At 41.5% G+C, this 14,883-nt stretch overlaps 1 protein-coding gene across 1 annotated transcript in view; it reads left to right on the forward strand.

Annotated features, from left to right (window-relative positions):
• Positions 1-14,883, forward strand: part of PEBP4 (phosphatidylethanolamine binding protein 4) — a 1,711,365-nt gene that overhangs the window by 210,881 nt on the left and 1,485,601 nt on the right. The window contains exon 2 of the mRNA XM_069620182.1: positions 12,913-13,031. Within this exon, the coding sequence (XP_069476283.1) occupies positions 12,913-13,031 (119 nt within the window). The remainder of the gene's footprint in view (positions 1-12,912; positions 13,032-14,883) is intronic.

Here is a 14,883-nt window from a genome sequence, read left to right on the forward strand (position 1 = left end):
GGCAAGGGGCAGCAGGATGCAGCTAGGCCTGGGAAGAGTGGCTGAGCAGGTTTCAACTCCTGTCGGGGGTAGTTGTCAGGCAGAATCCAGTTTCATTAAGCCAGGTTTCAGCTAAATGTCACTTTTTGTTCCCAGTTTTCTACATTCAAATCAAACTGACAATTTTTACCTATACATTAAATAATTACTTCCTTCAAGTCATTTCAGAATATAGTTTTACATTGTATCCACCTCTTAGCAAGTCTTTCCTTGGCCTGGTTTTGTTTCATTTGTTCAGTTTTACATAAAAGTCTGGTGGTTTTAAAACGCCGGCTTTCTGATAGTGGTGAGTACCGGTATTGCAACCATTTTTGGGATTAAGAAAATGAATTCCCCACAGTTCTGAGTTGCTTTTTGGCAATCAGCATTGCCATTCCCGATGGTTTCAGGCTACTGTGTGTGTAGCCCAATGGTGGTTTTAGGCAGTGCCCTCCTGTGCTCACAACATAGGCAAAAATGGGTGGCAGCCTATTCTTCATGTTTTCCTGTGCACTCTCTAGGGAGTTCTGGCCATCATGATGTTTTCCATGCCAGTACTGCCCACTTTTATGGTAGGGCTTGGATGCATGGGTAAAAACATCCCACAAGGCAGCTACGTGGTCTACAATACACACGTTCACAAAGCATAACTGTCTTGATTTTTCCCTCAGCCAGGATGGAAGCTTTGGAAAAGCTGTCTTCCATTCGGTTCATGGAAACCATTGAGAACATTCTTACTCCCTCCACCAAAACAAACACTGCTTTGGGAGTCTATAAAAGATGAGGAATACGTGGGAGGATACAATCCATTCGAAGAACAAGTTACTTACCCCTGGTAACGCTCTTTCAACTGGATGTTCCTCCCACGTATTCCTCATCGCCCTCCCAGCCTACCCCAAAGTAGAATTTCCCATGCTATTACAGCTTTCGCTGCTTCAAAGCTTGTACGGTCAAACCCGTGGTTATGTGGGTAGTTCTACTAAAAGAAAAAATAGAACTGAAGCCAACGGGCGTTGCACGTGCTATATATACCTTCAATTACATCACCGTCGAGATGGAGGCCCTTGAGGGACATTGGGCCTCATTACGAGTTTGGAGGTAGCCATGCCCTTAATAGGACAATGGCTACCCCCAAACTCTGGTCCGGCTCCGGATCCCGCAAAAGGGGACTTACCAGGCCATTCCGACCTTGGAGGGCCCGGTAAATCCCTTTCGCAGGACCTGGAGCCGGTTCGTCCCCATTCCCATTTAAGCCCCCATAGGGCTCAATGGGAATGGGGAGGATGGTAGCAGCAGTACCGTTCATAACAGTACCGTTGCTACCATCCTGGTCTGCTCGCGGGTGGCGCTTTGCACGACTGGTCTGACCAGGCGTCCAGAGCGGCACCCGCGAGCAAACTCGTAATGTTGCGGCATGGCAACAACGGGGCCGGTAACACTACCGGCGCTGTTGTTGCCTTACCGCAACATTTGTAATGAAGCCCATTGAGTCGACTGCATCGACGCACAGCGCCCTCTGCCGAAAAAAAAATCTGAAGCAGCTGAAGCTGGATATCGAATATCAAAGATGAGAAATACGTTGGAGGAACATCCAGTTGAAAGAACGTTACCAGGAGTAAGTAGCTTGTTCTTCCCTGTATGTGCCTCTGATTTGTATGCATTTTGGGTCTTCATATGTATTGTTTGCACTAACACAAGTGTGTAGTAAGTCTTGAATTGTTAGCTAATTATTTCATGTTTAACTTTACTCAAAACTCTGATAACGTAGCAGTCATTATTTTACTATGCAAAATTACCAGATAACAAATATTGTACTTCTATGGTTCATGGTGCAGTCATTGCCTTTGTGTATGTATGTTTAGGTTCCTGTATTAACAATACATCAATATAATGTTTTGTTTAGATGAGTACATTCTTTAATGCATTAAGTAGTTTGTGATATGTCTCCCGATCACCCCTGACATCTTGTTACAAACTTTTCATCAACATTTTATGTGATGTCATCAATGACATTTGTGATGTCATCTTCAATGTCCTGGGTGTTAGTCTTAGAAGTGCACAGTGGTGGCGCGAATTATGGTTGCTTAGCTTACCATAACTGGTGAATTTCTGGGGCTTTCCGGTTTTACTTGTAAACATAACGTCCCTTTAACAACATTTTTTCACTGAATTTCATTGGTTTTTAATAGTGAAACTTAGCCATAACGTCCCTTTAACAATGATTTTCTGTGAATTTCATAAGTTTTATGAGTGAACATGTTTTATGATGCTACATCACTGTATATAAGTTATTAATAATTCCTCTTTTAACATATATGAAAGAATTTTAAACCTTTAACAAACATATTTTTTGCAATGCATACTGATGTGTGTCGTTATCAGCAGCGCAGGCTGGGGATGCAGGTCATGGTTGAATTGCCTAGAGCATGAGGCTCGACCATGACCCCAGCCCCACCAAACCACCCCTGTTATCTACTGCACCTATCGTGCATCCTAGTTCAGTGTCCACCATACCCTCACAATGTGAGCAATGGCCAGTGCTCATGGCTTGCAGCCAGGGCCAGTCCCCACAATCCATTGGGCATGGACTTCGGCCATTCTGCATTCCCCAATAGGCAAATCAGAGTACACATTTGTCCTTGCCAAGGGCCAGGCCCACTGCCCAGGCAGCACATTCATATCACTATTTTTTGTACTTTACTTTTTGACACTTTCAAAAAAGTAAACACAGGACAGATTTGCAAAAGCATGCTTTCAGGTCCTTGCTGACGCTCCTTGCTCAGGTTTGTTGTAATCCAGTCCACACTTCAGGCTGTAGCCGCAAGCAGAATATTGTTGTCCCATTCAAACTAAGGGCTTCGGCCATGCTGCACGCCCCAATAAGCATATCAGAGTATACATGTGTCCTTGCTCAGGGGCAGGCCCATTGCCCAGGCGCCAAAGTTATATCACAATTATTGTACTTCCATTTTGACACTTTAGAAAAAATAATTTGAAAAATGCCAAGAGGTCCTTGCTTATGCTCCTCGCAAATGTTTGCTGCGTCCTGTCCAGCACTTCTGGCTGTAGGCCACGAGCAGAATTTGTTTTCCCATTCAAACCTATCCCGATTTCGAAAAACGTTACCAAATAGCCGGACCCTGGTGGCCATGCCCACTTTAATCCCATTGCCGGTCCCTCGTGGTCATGGCCAGTAGCCAGGTTGTCCAGGTCATGGCCCGAATAATCTGGCCACTGCCCACGGCCACAGCTATACATCAGTCACCAAAGGTATATCACTTTTTTTTGTACCTACATTATGACACTTTTCAAAAAATAAAACGCAGACACATTTGCAAAACCATGCTTTTTGGTACTTGCCACTGGCCCCTTGCACGAATTTGCTGCAAATCCATGCATGTTTTTATTTTTTGAAAAGTGTCAAAAATGTACATACAAAAAATAGTCATATAACTTACCCCCCACACTTGACAAAATTCATTCAGACTTTGCACAAACATTCAAGGTTGGGTAAACAAACTTTCAGAAAACCTTTGTGCAGATTCCTCAAACATCAACACAGTTATAAGCCATCTAAAAATGTTAAGACTTCCCCTCTAATTTTGCTCCCTCTTGACAATGTCCACCAAACTTTGCAAAAACATTCAAATCTGGGTCTAAAATCCTTCTGCAAACGTTTGTGCAGATTTGTCAAACAACATCATATGTATAAGCCTTTCAAATATTTTGGGACCCCTGTCTAATTTTGCCCTTTCTTGGCAAAACCGCACCAACCTTTGCAGAACCATTCAGGGTCAGGTCTAAATGATATTGCAAAAATAATTTCATGCAGTTTCATTGAGTGGCGCCAAAGTTATAAGCCATTCAGAAACTGCTTTTCATGGACCCTGTAATGCAGAAATATGCATGGATGCCCCCGAATCATCTGAGATGTTCGCGAACATCACAGGAATGCCCCCAAACATCTGAGATCCTTGCTGACTTCGTAGAAGAAAAATACCTGAACTCAAACAGCGGGCACGTATGATGTCACTGTAAAGGAACAGCGGAATGCCTCTGAAGGAAGTCCTGCCCCCCTACCTCCTGTATGTTGGAATCCTGAGATTGTGCTATGCTTAAGACCAGCAGTTGTGACCATACCCCAGAGAATATTCCAAAGAAGGTACCCTCTGAGAAGCCCTATCAAATGTATTCCCGAAGAGACGACAATCTGAGGGAGGAACTCCCCAAAGGAATATGAAAAAGAGTGAAAGAGGAGCTGATGACGTCACGAAAGACGAGTGTAACGCCTTGAGAATACTGGCTGAAGAGAATGCATGGACCTTATAGAAACTGATGACGAAGTTAAGAATCAAGTAAACTTTCATATGCGAGAAGAAGATTGCATGTGTGTGACGCACTGCAGAAAATGCAAGACGTTCAATAACTGTACAGATGCAGCAACGCAAGTAGATGAAGTAATCTTAGAAGCTGGCTATAAGTAGTGAATAGACTGCAGGCAGAGCCGCCACTGTATAGAAACTGGACATCAGTGCCATGAATTTAGTAAGCCTGGACCCATGAAGAGGAAAGGCTGAGAACTGTGTCGCAGCAAAGAATGAGCTGAGATCGTGGACACGAATGGCGAGGCTGTTTGGCCTGGTGTCAGAGCTGAAGCAGCCAAGGCCGGTTATCTATTCTTGAAGGCAGTGAACGTGAGAAGCTGAATTATCCCTTGTTAAGGGGTAAAGAAAGAACACCATGCGTGCCAAGTTTTATTCATTTAATACATTTAAATACTGAAAAATGGACCAAATTGTGGTCTCCTGTCACATGAGCAAAGGATGGAAATGGAGTTGAGCATGGAGTTCTAGAATGACGATAGTGTGTGCTTGCACTCCCTTATAATACCAGAGACAATAATACTCTGCAATGCCAAGTTCAAAGACAATCTTCATGGCAGAAGGCATGGTTGATGAGAGACGTTGGGCTAATTGGGTGGGGAGGTAAAGTCAAGTCCACCTCCTGGCACCTGGGTCTGAGCTTAAGTGCTTCTAAGTGAACCGAATGTTCCAGACTTGGTATGAGTGTGCCAACCAATTGCAGAGGGTAATATAACGAAGGGCCTTATAGTTTGAGAGCCAATGATATACGTTGTACGTAATAGTGTTGAAGATTACATGTTTTAGAGGTAGGCATAAGTTGTTCACCTGACAGTGGATATCCAATCACAATCCCACCCCTTATAGAAAGTATACTTTGATGTTGCCCTTCAGCCTATCACAACTCCTCATAAGTTTTTCTTATTTACCACGTATGACGAATTTTTAGTACATAAATGTGTTTTTATGTGAAATGGAGCTTGAGCGAACCTCCATTAATGTCCGTTGTAACTCCCCATTTTAGAAAATTGATAATAAAATAGAAAACATTGCCATCTTCCTGAGTTGGTTCGATTATTTGGTGTTGGAGTTACTCTGCATTGCCATCCATTGAATGCACGCTATCCAAAGGGCCCTAAGCTCATCACACTGCTCTCTGATTGGTCCAGAGGCGTCCGCAGACTCCGAATCAGGAAATGAGTCCGCAGACCAGACCCAGATATCACTAATTTACTTTTTACCTACTTTATGGCCATTTTTAAAAAAAATCTACTGGGTGGATTTACACCAAATTTGCAAAAGCACGCATTCGGGACCAGGCTGTCCCTCCTCCCGCAAGTTTGATGCAAATCCATCCAGCGGTTTGGGCTGTAGGCGCAAGCAACATTTTATTTTCATTGTGTCTATGAGGATTTCAAACATTTTGGGACCCCTCTATAGCTTTGCCCCCCCCCCCGGACGAAACTGCACCAAACTTCGCAAAACCATTCCGAGGTGGCCATGTACTGCAATGTTTGGTGAGTATTCGTCGAACAGTGCCAAAGTTATAAACTGCGCAAAAAGTGCTCTTTTTATCAGTTGAGAAACTTAACCATAACTACAGGGCCGCTACCACAGGGCCTGTAATATATATATATATATATACATATATATATATAACATTGTTTGGCTCAGAACCCTAAATGCATTTTCATTCCTTACTATTGGTGTATGTATGGAGTGGGTTCTCTGTGGTGTCGGGTAAACCAGCACTATACCACAGCTTCCAGTGCTCGCATTCATGGATCATTTGTGTAGATGATTTTCAATATGGCTGACAGTGTGATTTCGAAGGTATTAGTCCTTTTATTATGTCTAATGACGCCTTTCACTTGTTACTCCTCCTATATATGCACACCAGGTTTAATAGGCAGTTGATGTGATCCAGCGATGTGCTAGTCGCGAAATGCGTTATGCTGTCGAGCTGAAGGGTGTTTCTTCTGCTTGGCATAATCGGGGAAATCACACTGTCGGCCATATTGAAATTCATCTACACAAATGATCCATGAATGCGAGCACTGGAAGCTGTGGTATAGTGCTGGTTTACCTGACACCACAGAGAACCCACACCATACACCAGTAGTAAAGAATGAAAATGCATTTACGGTTCTGAGCCACATAATTATATATATTTTTTTTTTCCGCAAGTCTCTTTTTATTTAGTGACTGTTTACTTTTCCACCTTGACATATACAACATGCAGGATACCAGAGAGGCAGCTCGCCTATTAGAGGCAAAAGATGTATTCAGTGAGCAACAAAAACTGCCATTTGGTATCAACACTACCAATACCAAAAAGAAAAAAGATTATAACATTAGCAAGGCGTTAAGTTTGCTTAAAGAAATAGAAAAACTCTGCTAAAAAAATATATCCAAGTGGTGGGAGGAGCATTCACTGCAAAGTTATTTGGACATAGGTCGAGTACCTAGAGGTCTGCGCATCATGACTACACCGTCATTTAAAGACCACGATGCAGAAATGGTCGAGGAATGGGGCGGAGCCAGCAAGGACTGCTCAGCTCGCTTCCTACCCATTTTAGTCAAATATGCCAAAAAAGACTGCTTTACTGCATTGCAACTCCTTGAAAAAGCTGAGAATTACTTGAAAGAAATCCCTGTTACAGATGAAGGGAACAAATTGCGAGCCAAGATTGATGAGTCATTAATTAATTACGACGATGACATTAAACAACAGAAACAAAGGAAGTTCATGAGGGATAATCTAGACTACGAATCCGGCAGAGTACTTACATTTGCCAAGAGATTTGATCCTTTACGCAAGAGTACTAAACAACAACTTCCAGTGCAGGAGCCTTCGGATGCTGGAGCCATCTCGTCTGAATCTGATGTTTCGAATCCAGAGAGTGAGGCGTCTATAGTAAGGCTGAATTTTTTAGAAGAAATGCGACTCCTGGCCAAGATGGCAAAAATCAAAAACGTGGCAGGGGTCATGGAAGGGGCAAAGGAAGAGGAAAAGGTTACAAACAACCAGCGGGAAGAAAACCCGCCGAGGCTAGCGTGGGAGACGGCTCAAAAATCAATCAACAGGGCAGATCAACACGCTCTGGAGCCAAACAATGAAACCCACCGTGAATAAATGTCAGATTATAAATCTCTCCTCCCATATTCTTACCAACTCCCAATTGGCTCTTTTTTCTTTGGGTTTAAATTTCTGTTCTACCTCCTCCTTTGATTATGTGCAATCACGACTTGATTTTGATATGTTTTTTCGAAAGATCAAATTAAAAACGTTTTTTTGCCATGAATCCAGCTAACAGTAGGCCGTCCACATTACGCACAGGCCGTACTGATCTCTGCATTTCGGATATTCCCTCATTGGTCTGTTTGGCTTCCCTTGATGATGACTCTTTTGATCCCTCCAATTTTGACTTTTTAGATTATGACATTGATCCTAACTGGGATGTTCGTACGAAACTTAAATCTAAATCTAGATTTAATCCACCCATTCCAGATGGGGGTTGCATAGAAACTTTTCATGATCTGTGTGTCAGTGACTTCCGTAAACTACGTAGACGTTCCATGTCTCATCATAAACACAACCTTACTGTGTCCCAACGTAAAGCCATGTCTGAGCTGGAAAATGTATCCAACATAGTGATCAAACAAGCGGACATGGGTTCCAACATTGTACTGCAGGATTGTGTTAACTATGCGGTGGAAGGCAACTTTGTGATCATTCATGCTACCTTGCTTTACTAACCAACCCTTTCTCTGAAATCCAGCTGAATTTGACTTCACTATGTACCAAGTGGTTGGAGAATGGTTTGCTTGATGAGGATTTATGCACATTTCTTGTCCCTGCTTGTTTTACCATACCCACAATTTATTTTCTTCCAAAGGCATACAAATTGTTAACACATTCACCTGGCAGACCTATTGTTACTTTATGTGGTTCATTGTTGGAGCACTTGGCACAGTTTATAGATGAGACTTTGATTTTGTTTGTTTCAGTATTACCATCTTATTTACGTGATACCAAGGATTTCTTGCAACACATCAGTGACGTTCCATGGGAAGAGGGTCTCATTTTGGCCACTTTAGATGTTGTTTCATTATATACTTCCATTGATCATGACACAGGAATGAGGGCTTGCAAATATTTTTTGGATTCACAATCTTTAAATTTATTTAGTCATACTACTATGATTTTGGAAATGTTATTCTTCTGTTTGACTAATAATGTTTTTTTATTTGAGGGCTCTTTTTTCCGTCAGATGAGAGGCACTGCGATGGGCAGCACATTTGCGCCCGCGTATCCCAATCTCATGATGGGGTGGTGGGAGGCTACATCATTGTCTGATTTGATTTCTGCACACTTCCCCACACATATTATTTCTTGGTGGAGGTATATAGATGATGTTTTTGTTATTTGGAAAGGCACACGACTGGTTATCATTTGTTAGACACATCAATATTAATCAGGTGAATTTGATTTTTACAGAAGTACATAGTGCGACTGAAATTGTGTACTTGCATGTCAATGTTAGTCTAGACATCTTGGGCATTCATACTTCTCTTTACAAACATTCCTCAAATACTAGTTTACCTTTGCATGCCAGCAGCAACCATCCACCAAGCTGCACGAAAAGTATCCCTTATGGGGAGTTCATTCGTTACCGTCGCAATTGCACTGAGGTAGTGCAGTTTGATCATTTTTGTGCCTTGGCAGCAGCAGATTTCCTAAAACAAGGATATGCCAAAATTGTTATTGAAACTGCCTATAACAAGGCACGTGCATTGTCCAGGGATCGGCTGTTACATGGCAACAGACCAATTAAGTCTGTCTGCAATGACGACCCATGCCTTATCATGACCTATGAAAATTCATCGGCTCAAGTGAGAAAAATCATCCAAAAACATTGGCGTGTTTTAAGGTTGGACAAGGATCTTCTTTCTTTATTGCCTGCACGACCCACACTCACATACATACAAAAGAGCGTTGTCTCTGAAAGACAAACTGGTATCCAGTTTTTTATCACCTTTACCCAATGTATCTAAGACTGTAAATTGGATTGCTGCTCCCCCCTTGGGGTTTACAAAATGTTCAAAATGTTTGTGCACATGCTGTCACACAGAAATCTTTCATTCACCCAGTGACTTGTATTCATTATGACATCAAGCCTCTGATGACCTGTGACACTACATTTGTTGTATATGTTTTGTGCTGCCCCTGCCAAAAGTGGTATGTGAGGAGTACCACATGCAAATTGAAGCTTAGAGTGTTGCAACACTTAAGGGCGATAAAAAATTCAGACCCGGCCTATCCAATGGCCAAGCATTTTAAAGACAAACATGATAATGACTTTCGTTTGCTCAGTTTCTTTGCAGTGGCACATGTAAGTAAGAACCCCAGGGGGGGTGATTGTGTCTTAAAACTACGGCAGCTCGAAACCAAATACATTTTGTATTTTGACACCAAGACACTGAACGGTCACAACATTGACGAGGAGTTATATACCTTTTTGGGAGTTTGATTTGGTTATCATAGTGCATTTTTCTGTTTATTGATGTTTTCTCTGTTCCCGCTACATTTTATGCTTTCTGTTCTTCCTTTATGCACTGGGAATATGTTGTATTTGATACCGTTGGTAGGTTTTTGTTTCAAAATTATTGTTTTGCTCACTTTGTTCTGGCAGTCGGTTAGATCTTTGACTGTCAGTATGAGGGTTTTATTTTCCTTATATATACCTTTGTTCTTATACATTGGTTGCTGTTTTGTTTCTGGGTCTTTGGGGGTGATCTGATGGTTCTTGGTGATTATTTATGCTTCTTTTCAAGCATTAAGTGTTTTTTCCTCTGGTTTGTCTCAATATCATGCTCAAATATTTCGCCTTGGTCTAATTTTTTTCTGAGGCACTTGTTATGCTTCGAACCTGAAATTACAGAAACACGACTTGCTGTTGTCAAGCAGTTGTGTTTTTATTTAGGGCATGATCATTATTATATTTACCTTGATTTGTTCAGCCGCTGCAATGCACTTGTAGTCGCACTTTTTGAGCCGCCTATTCCTTTTTACCATTTGTGATTATTATCCATCATCATATCGTGATCAAGCATTTGCAATTTGGTTCTGCCTCCTTTGCTGCTATTCCGACTGATGTAATTGTACTCAGTCTTCGATATGCACTTGCACTTTATTGTGATCATTATGCTGCTATGTAACATCTTTGCACATTGTTAATGTTCAGCTGCTTTCCAAATTTAGCATTTTACCTTTATCCTGTGCCTTAATTCTGTACTATTTATTTAGTACTGTGACTGATGCAATTGGATGGTTTCACTGGTTCATCTTTGCAATTTTTTTATTATGCTGCTATCCAGCCTTTGCACTTTGTTCAATATGATGCTGCTATTTAGCACCAGCACTTTGTTTCTCATTTATGCTGTAAGTATTGTGATAGTTTCATCTTAATGGTTATTCTGGCCTTTTTTATACTATATTGTGGCTGGCCAACATTATTGCCCTTGTCAAATATTGTCCGACTTTTTTTTTACATCTTAACACATATTTAACTACAATGTTTTTTATTCAGGTTGTTGTTCTAATTTCAAGTCTGTGTGTGTTTGGTTATGTAGGTGGCTTTACTTTGAATTATGTACCATTCTGGCGGTCCCTATGTTGTGGATTATATTAATGTATCCTGTTAGGGTCTAAGCACTGTGCTAGTATGCTACAAGATGTTACAAGATGTCTGCCACCTTTTCACCTATACACATACACTTCTGTTGTGATGTAGGCACTATGAAGAGACTTACATTATTATTTATACTATGCTGAACCACTTCCTCCCATTGGTGAGCAAGCGCTGTGTAGAGCGGGAAACGCGTCCATACTGGACTGTTCTCTGGGTGTCCTGCCTCTGTTGTACTGTCTATGGTGGTTTTTATACTTTTTCTAATAATAAACTTGCAAGTATTTCATACTTCAAGTTGTTGGCTCATTTTTTATGAATAGGACTTTCTGGCTTTTTTTCCATGACCTGGAGTGTGGGCTAAACTGTTCAATTTTTATGGCAGTTTTCCTCTTGTTTGTTTGTCATACATATATATATATATATATATATGTATATAAATTATACAATTTATTTTAGTAAATTAAAAAAACTCACGTCTAAAAACTGTCATAATCAATAGTCATATAACAGTGATGAATATATAATTGACTTTTGCACAATCATTTAAAAAGGGCATCATGAGACCCAAAAATCTGGACCCAATATACTTTTCTCATATGATACAGAACTGATTCTAGATGAGACCAGAAAACATATTACTCACAATTACAATTGTGCACAGTATGTACTTGTGTTAGATGCATCTGAAATATGTCCGACCTCATAAATATAATTCAATTAATATTCACCCCAATGCCTGCGCTCATCAAGTGTTACAGGTGAATGTTTTGCAATAAGCAGCTATAGGCCAGAACAGTCTGCAGGTCGCAGAGATGTGTTGCTGTGCAGCACAGTGGGCAATGCTCATGTTGGTGACAAGGTGAGATGGTAGTGCCTGAGGACCAATTTTGAAGGATTGGCTGATTTTGGTTAAAGGTGGATAGTAATTAAAGTAGCCTAATTACTTAGGTTTCAGTAATGATCAATACCCGAAGGAGCGATTGTGGATGAGTGGCTAATTTGACTTCAGGCAGGGGGGGGCGAGTTGGACTGAAAGAATGATAGTGTCATTAAGATAGCTCAGTGAGAGTTCCCCTCAAAGGTCATCACAGATATGAATCCCAGGAGGATAACTCAGTCCTACATCCTTCTATGCTTAACACATTGAGTACCAATAAACTGGATATCTGTTACAGCTAATATTACAGTTCTTAAAAGCAGCAGGAATCTGGCATAAAGAGTGGTATAAAAAGAGTGATGAGATTGATAAGGGTGCTTAACGAATGACAGGCACTGGCAGGGTGATCTTGACTGAGAGTTCGATTATAGATAAAATGGAATGAAAGTGACAGAGTGGTTCCTCAGTGACATAGAGGCTTACATTCAGCAAGGAGCTCTGATAGTCACGGGTGGCAAAGGGTAAAACCTTTCTTTGATGTCAGGGTTGCATAATTGTGGCTGATGTCTCAGCATTGATGGTCGTTAAGATAAAAGCTAATATTAAAGTTCTTAGGAGCACTGATGGAGTGATCTTAACTGAGAGAGAGTAATTATAGTCAAGGCAGTCAAATGGAGATCAAGGGTGGTTCCAAAGTGACCTGTAGGCTAATATTCACTGCAGAGCGCCGATAGTGACTGGTGGAGAGTGGTCAGAATTGTGATGGTAGGGTTGCAGGATAGTGCATGATGTTTCAATATTGACTGGGTAATTATAACCGCTATTACTTATGTTCTTAGAAGCAGCATGAATACAGCATTAAGTGTGCGGCAGCGCAGTGGGATGTGCCATAGGTTGTAAATAATCGTTGAATTGCACAGACTGCATTTCTGTGATCGTATTACTCTTGTTTCCTCTCTAGCAGGTCAGGATGCTGGTGCTAGTGGCTCTGTTCTTGCTCTGCAAACTTGGTGCCGCTGTCAAGGAGAAGAACGTGTGCGTCTTTGAGACTTTGCAAGGCGAAGATGGTAGCTTTTGCAGGTGAGCTACTACCACAGCCATGAAGGCAGTACTGCTGTTACACTGGTATGTTCAGTGCCACAGCATCAATGAGGCAGCACAGTGTGCAACCATGTGACAAAACCCTCATACAACTCTATGGCACAATGGAAAACAAGGGCTCCCTCTCTGACTGAAGGTCCACAGGAGAGATCTGTCACACATGGAGGAATTGTGCACATAACCCATGTTCAAATGTTAGGTACTGTTAAGGATTTCAATCAAGCAATACACCCGGGTCTCGCCTAGCATGTAATGCACAGATTAAATACTTATTTATTGTGTCTATAGGTTCAATATTTTGAGTGATATACCACTCATATCACACCCGTCTCAAAATACCCCCCTCTCCTCCTAGGTCACACTGAACCAGGAATTAGGCTGGTTGGAAAAGGTAATTATTTATTTATTTAAAATTAAAATCAAACACAAGTTAATATATATGGGGCAGCACTCACCAATGTGATGACAATACAAATCCGAAAAATAGGTAAGCAATTGAATTCACGTTTGAGCAGCACAGAAGATAAAACACAGGGGCCCTCATTACGACCCAGGCGGTAAGGGGTTTACGCCGGCGTAAACTTCGCCGACCCCTACCGCCTGAGTACGAGTTCCCTCAGCGCCATGGCGGATTTAACACCTGCTTTTAGCAGGTGTTAAAATCCATGGCGCTAAGGGACCTCGTTGTTAATTACGCCACCGTAATTTACGGTGGCGTAATTAACGCCTTCCCCACTCCCATTATGCCCTATGGGGCAAAAATGGGAATGGGGAAGGGTAAATGGGGATTGGGGACTTACCGCCCCGCCAAGGTCGGAATGGGACGGTAAGTCCGCCAACCACCATGGCGGAGTTGGCAGCTTAGCGCCATGGACCATGGTGCTAATAGCACCATGGTTCTCCGCCAAGGTCGTAATGAGGGCCAGGGAAAATAACAGTTTCGGCTTGTGAAAAGATAGCACTTAGGTTAATATTTCCCCCTGCAAATTTCTTAATTCACACATGAGCAATTCTACACAGATGTAAGTAGGCAGCAGATATTCAGGAATAAAAGAACAGTATATAGAGTCTGAATGCAATCTTCCCTCCCCAAACAAGAGAGAAAACATTTTTGGAACTTTGACACTTTTAAAATGACAGTTGGAAATGGCTTTGTGAAACAATTAAAAGTGTGCAGAAATCCTTAAATTGATATGAATTCCCATGGGAGCAACACTGAACAGGTTCTAACAAACATGAGCTACAAGATGAGCAACAGTACCCACTTTAAATAAAAAAGGAAGGTTGAAAATACTTTGAATGGGAAATGACACGCGTAGGAGTTTTACAAAATGGCTGTGTATGTAGCTAAGGGTCTTAGGTTTAAGTGAGAGTTGAAATTACGTTTCTAGCTATATAATTGAAGAAGTTATGCCAGTTTGAATGAGAGGTGTTTTTGAAAATAAAGACGTGAAAATGAAAACAGAAATCAGTTCTTACAATGACAATGATGCTCTTTACTAGGGTATTCCAGCTGGTTACCAGTTTGAAACACAGTAAGCCCCAGAGTGTTCTGCGGAAACCAACCCCAGCACCTCCGTGTCTGCCTTGGAGGACTCAGTCGGATTACCCGTGGGATGATTTTAAGGGTTGGGATTTTACAAGACTAAAGGATTTTCAACAATTTATCACTAGCACAAGAAATCAAAGCAAGGTTTCAGACTGCTGGAACACTATTACAAGTTCTTAAGTTAAAGAGAGGATGGGTGGAGATTGGGATAGCACACGGCAAATATACTATGGGTTACTATGATTCCTATTTATACTTACAGTCCACTGTAATTTAAGATTG

The sequence above is a fragment of the Ambystoma mexicanum genome, chromosome 10 (genome assembly GCF_040938575.1).
Source record: "Ambystoma mexicanum isolate Mex_15411 chromosome 10, UKY_AmexF1_1, whole genome shotgun sequence".
NCBI lineage: Eukaryota > Metazoa > Chordata > Amphibia > Caudata > Ambystomatidae > Ambystoma > Ambystoma mexicanum.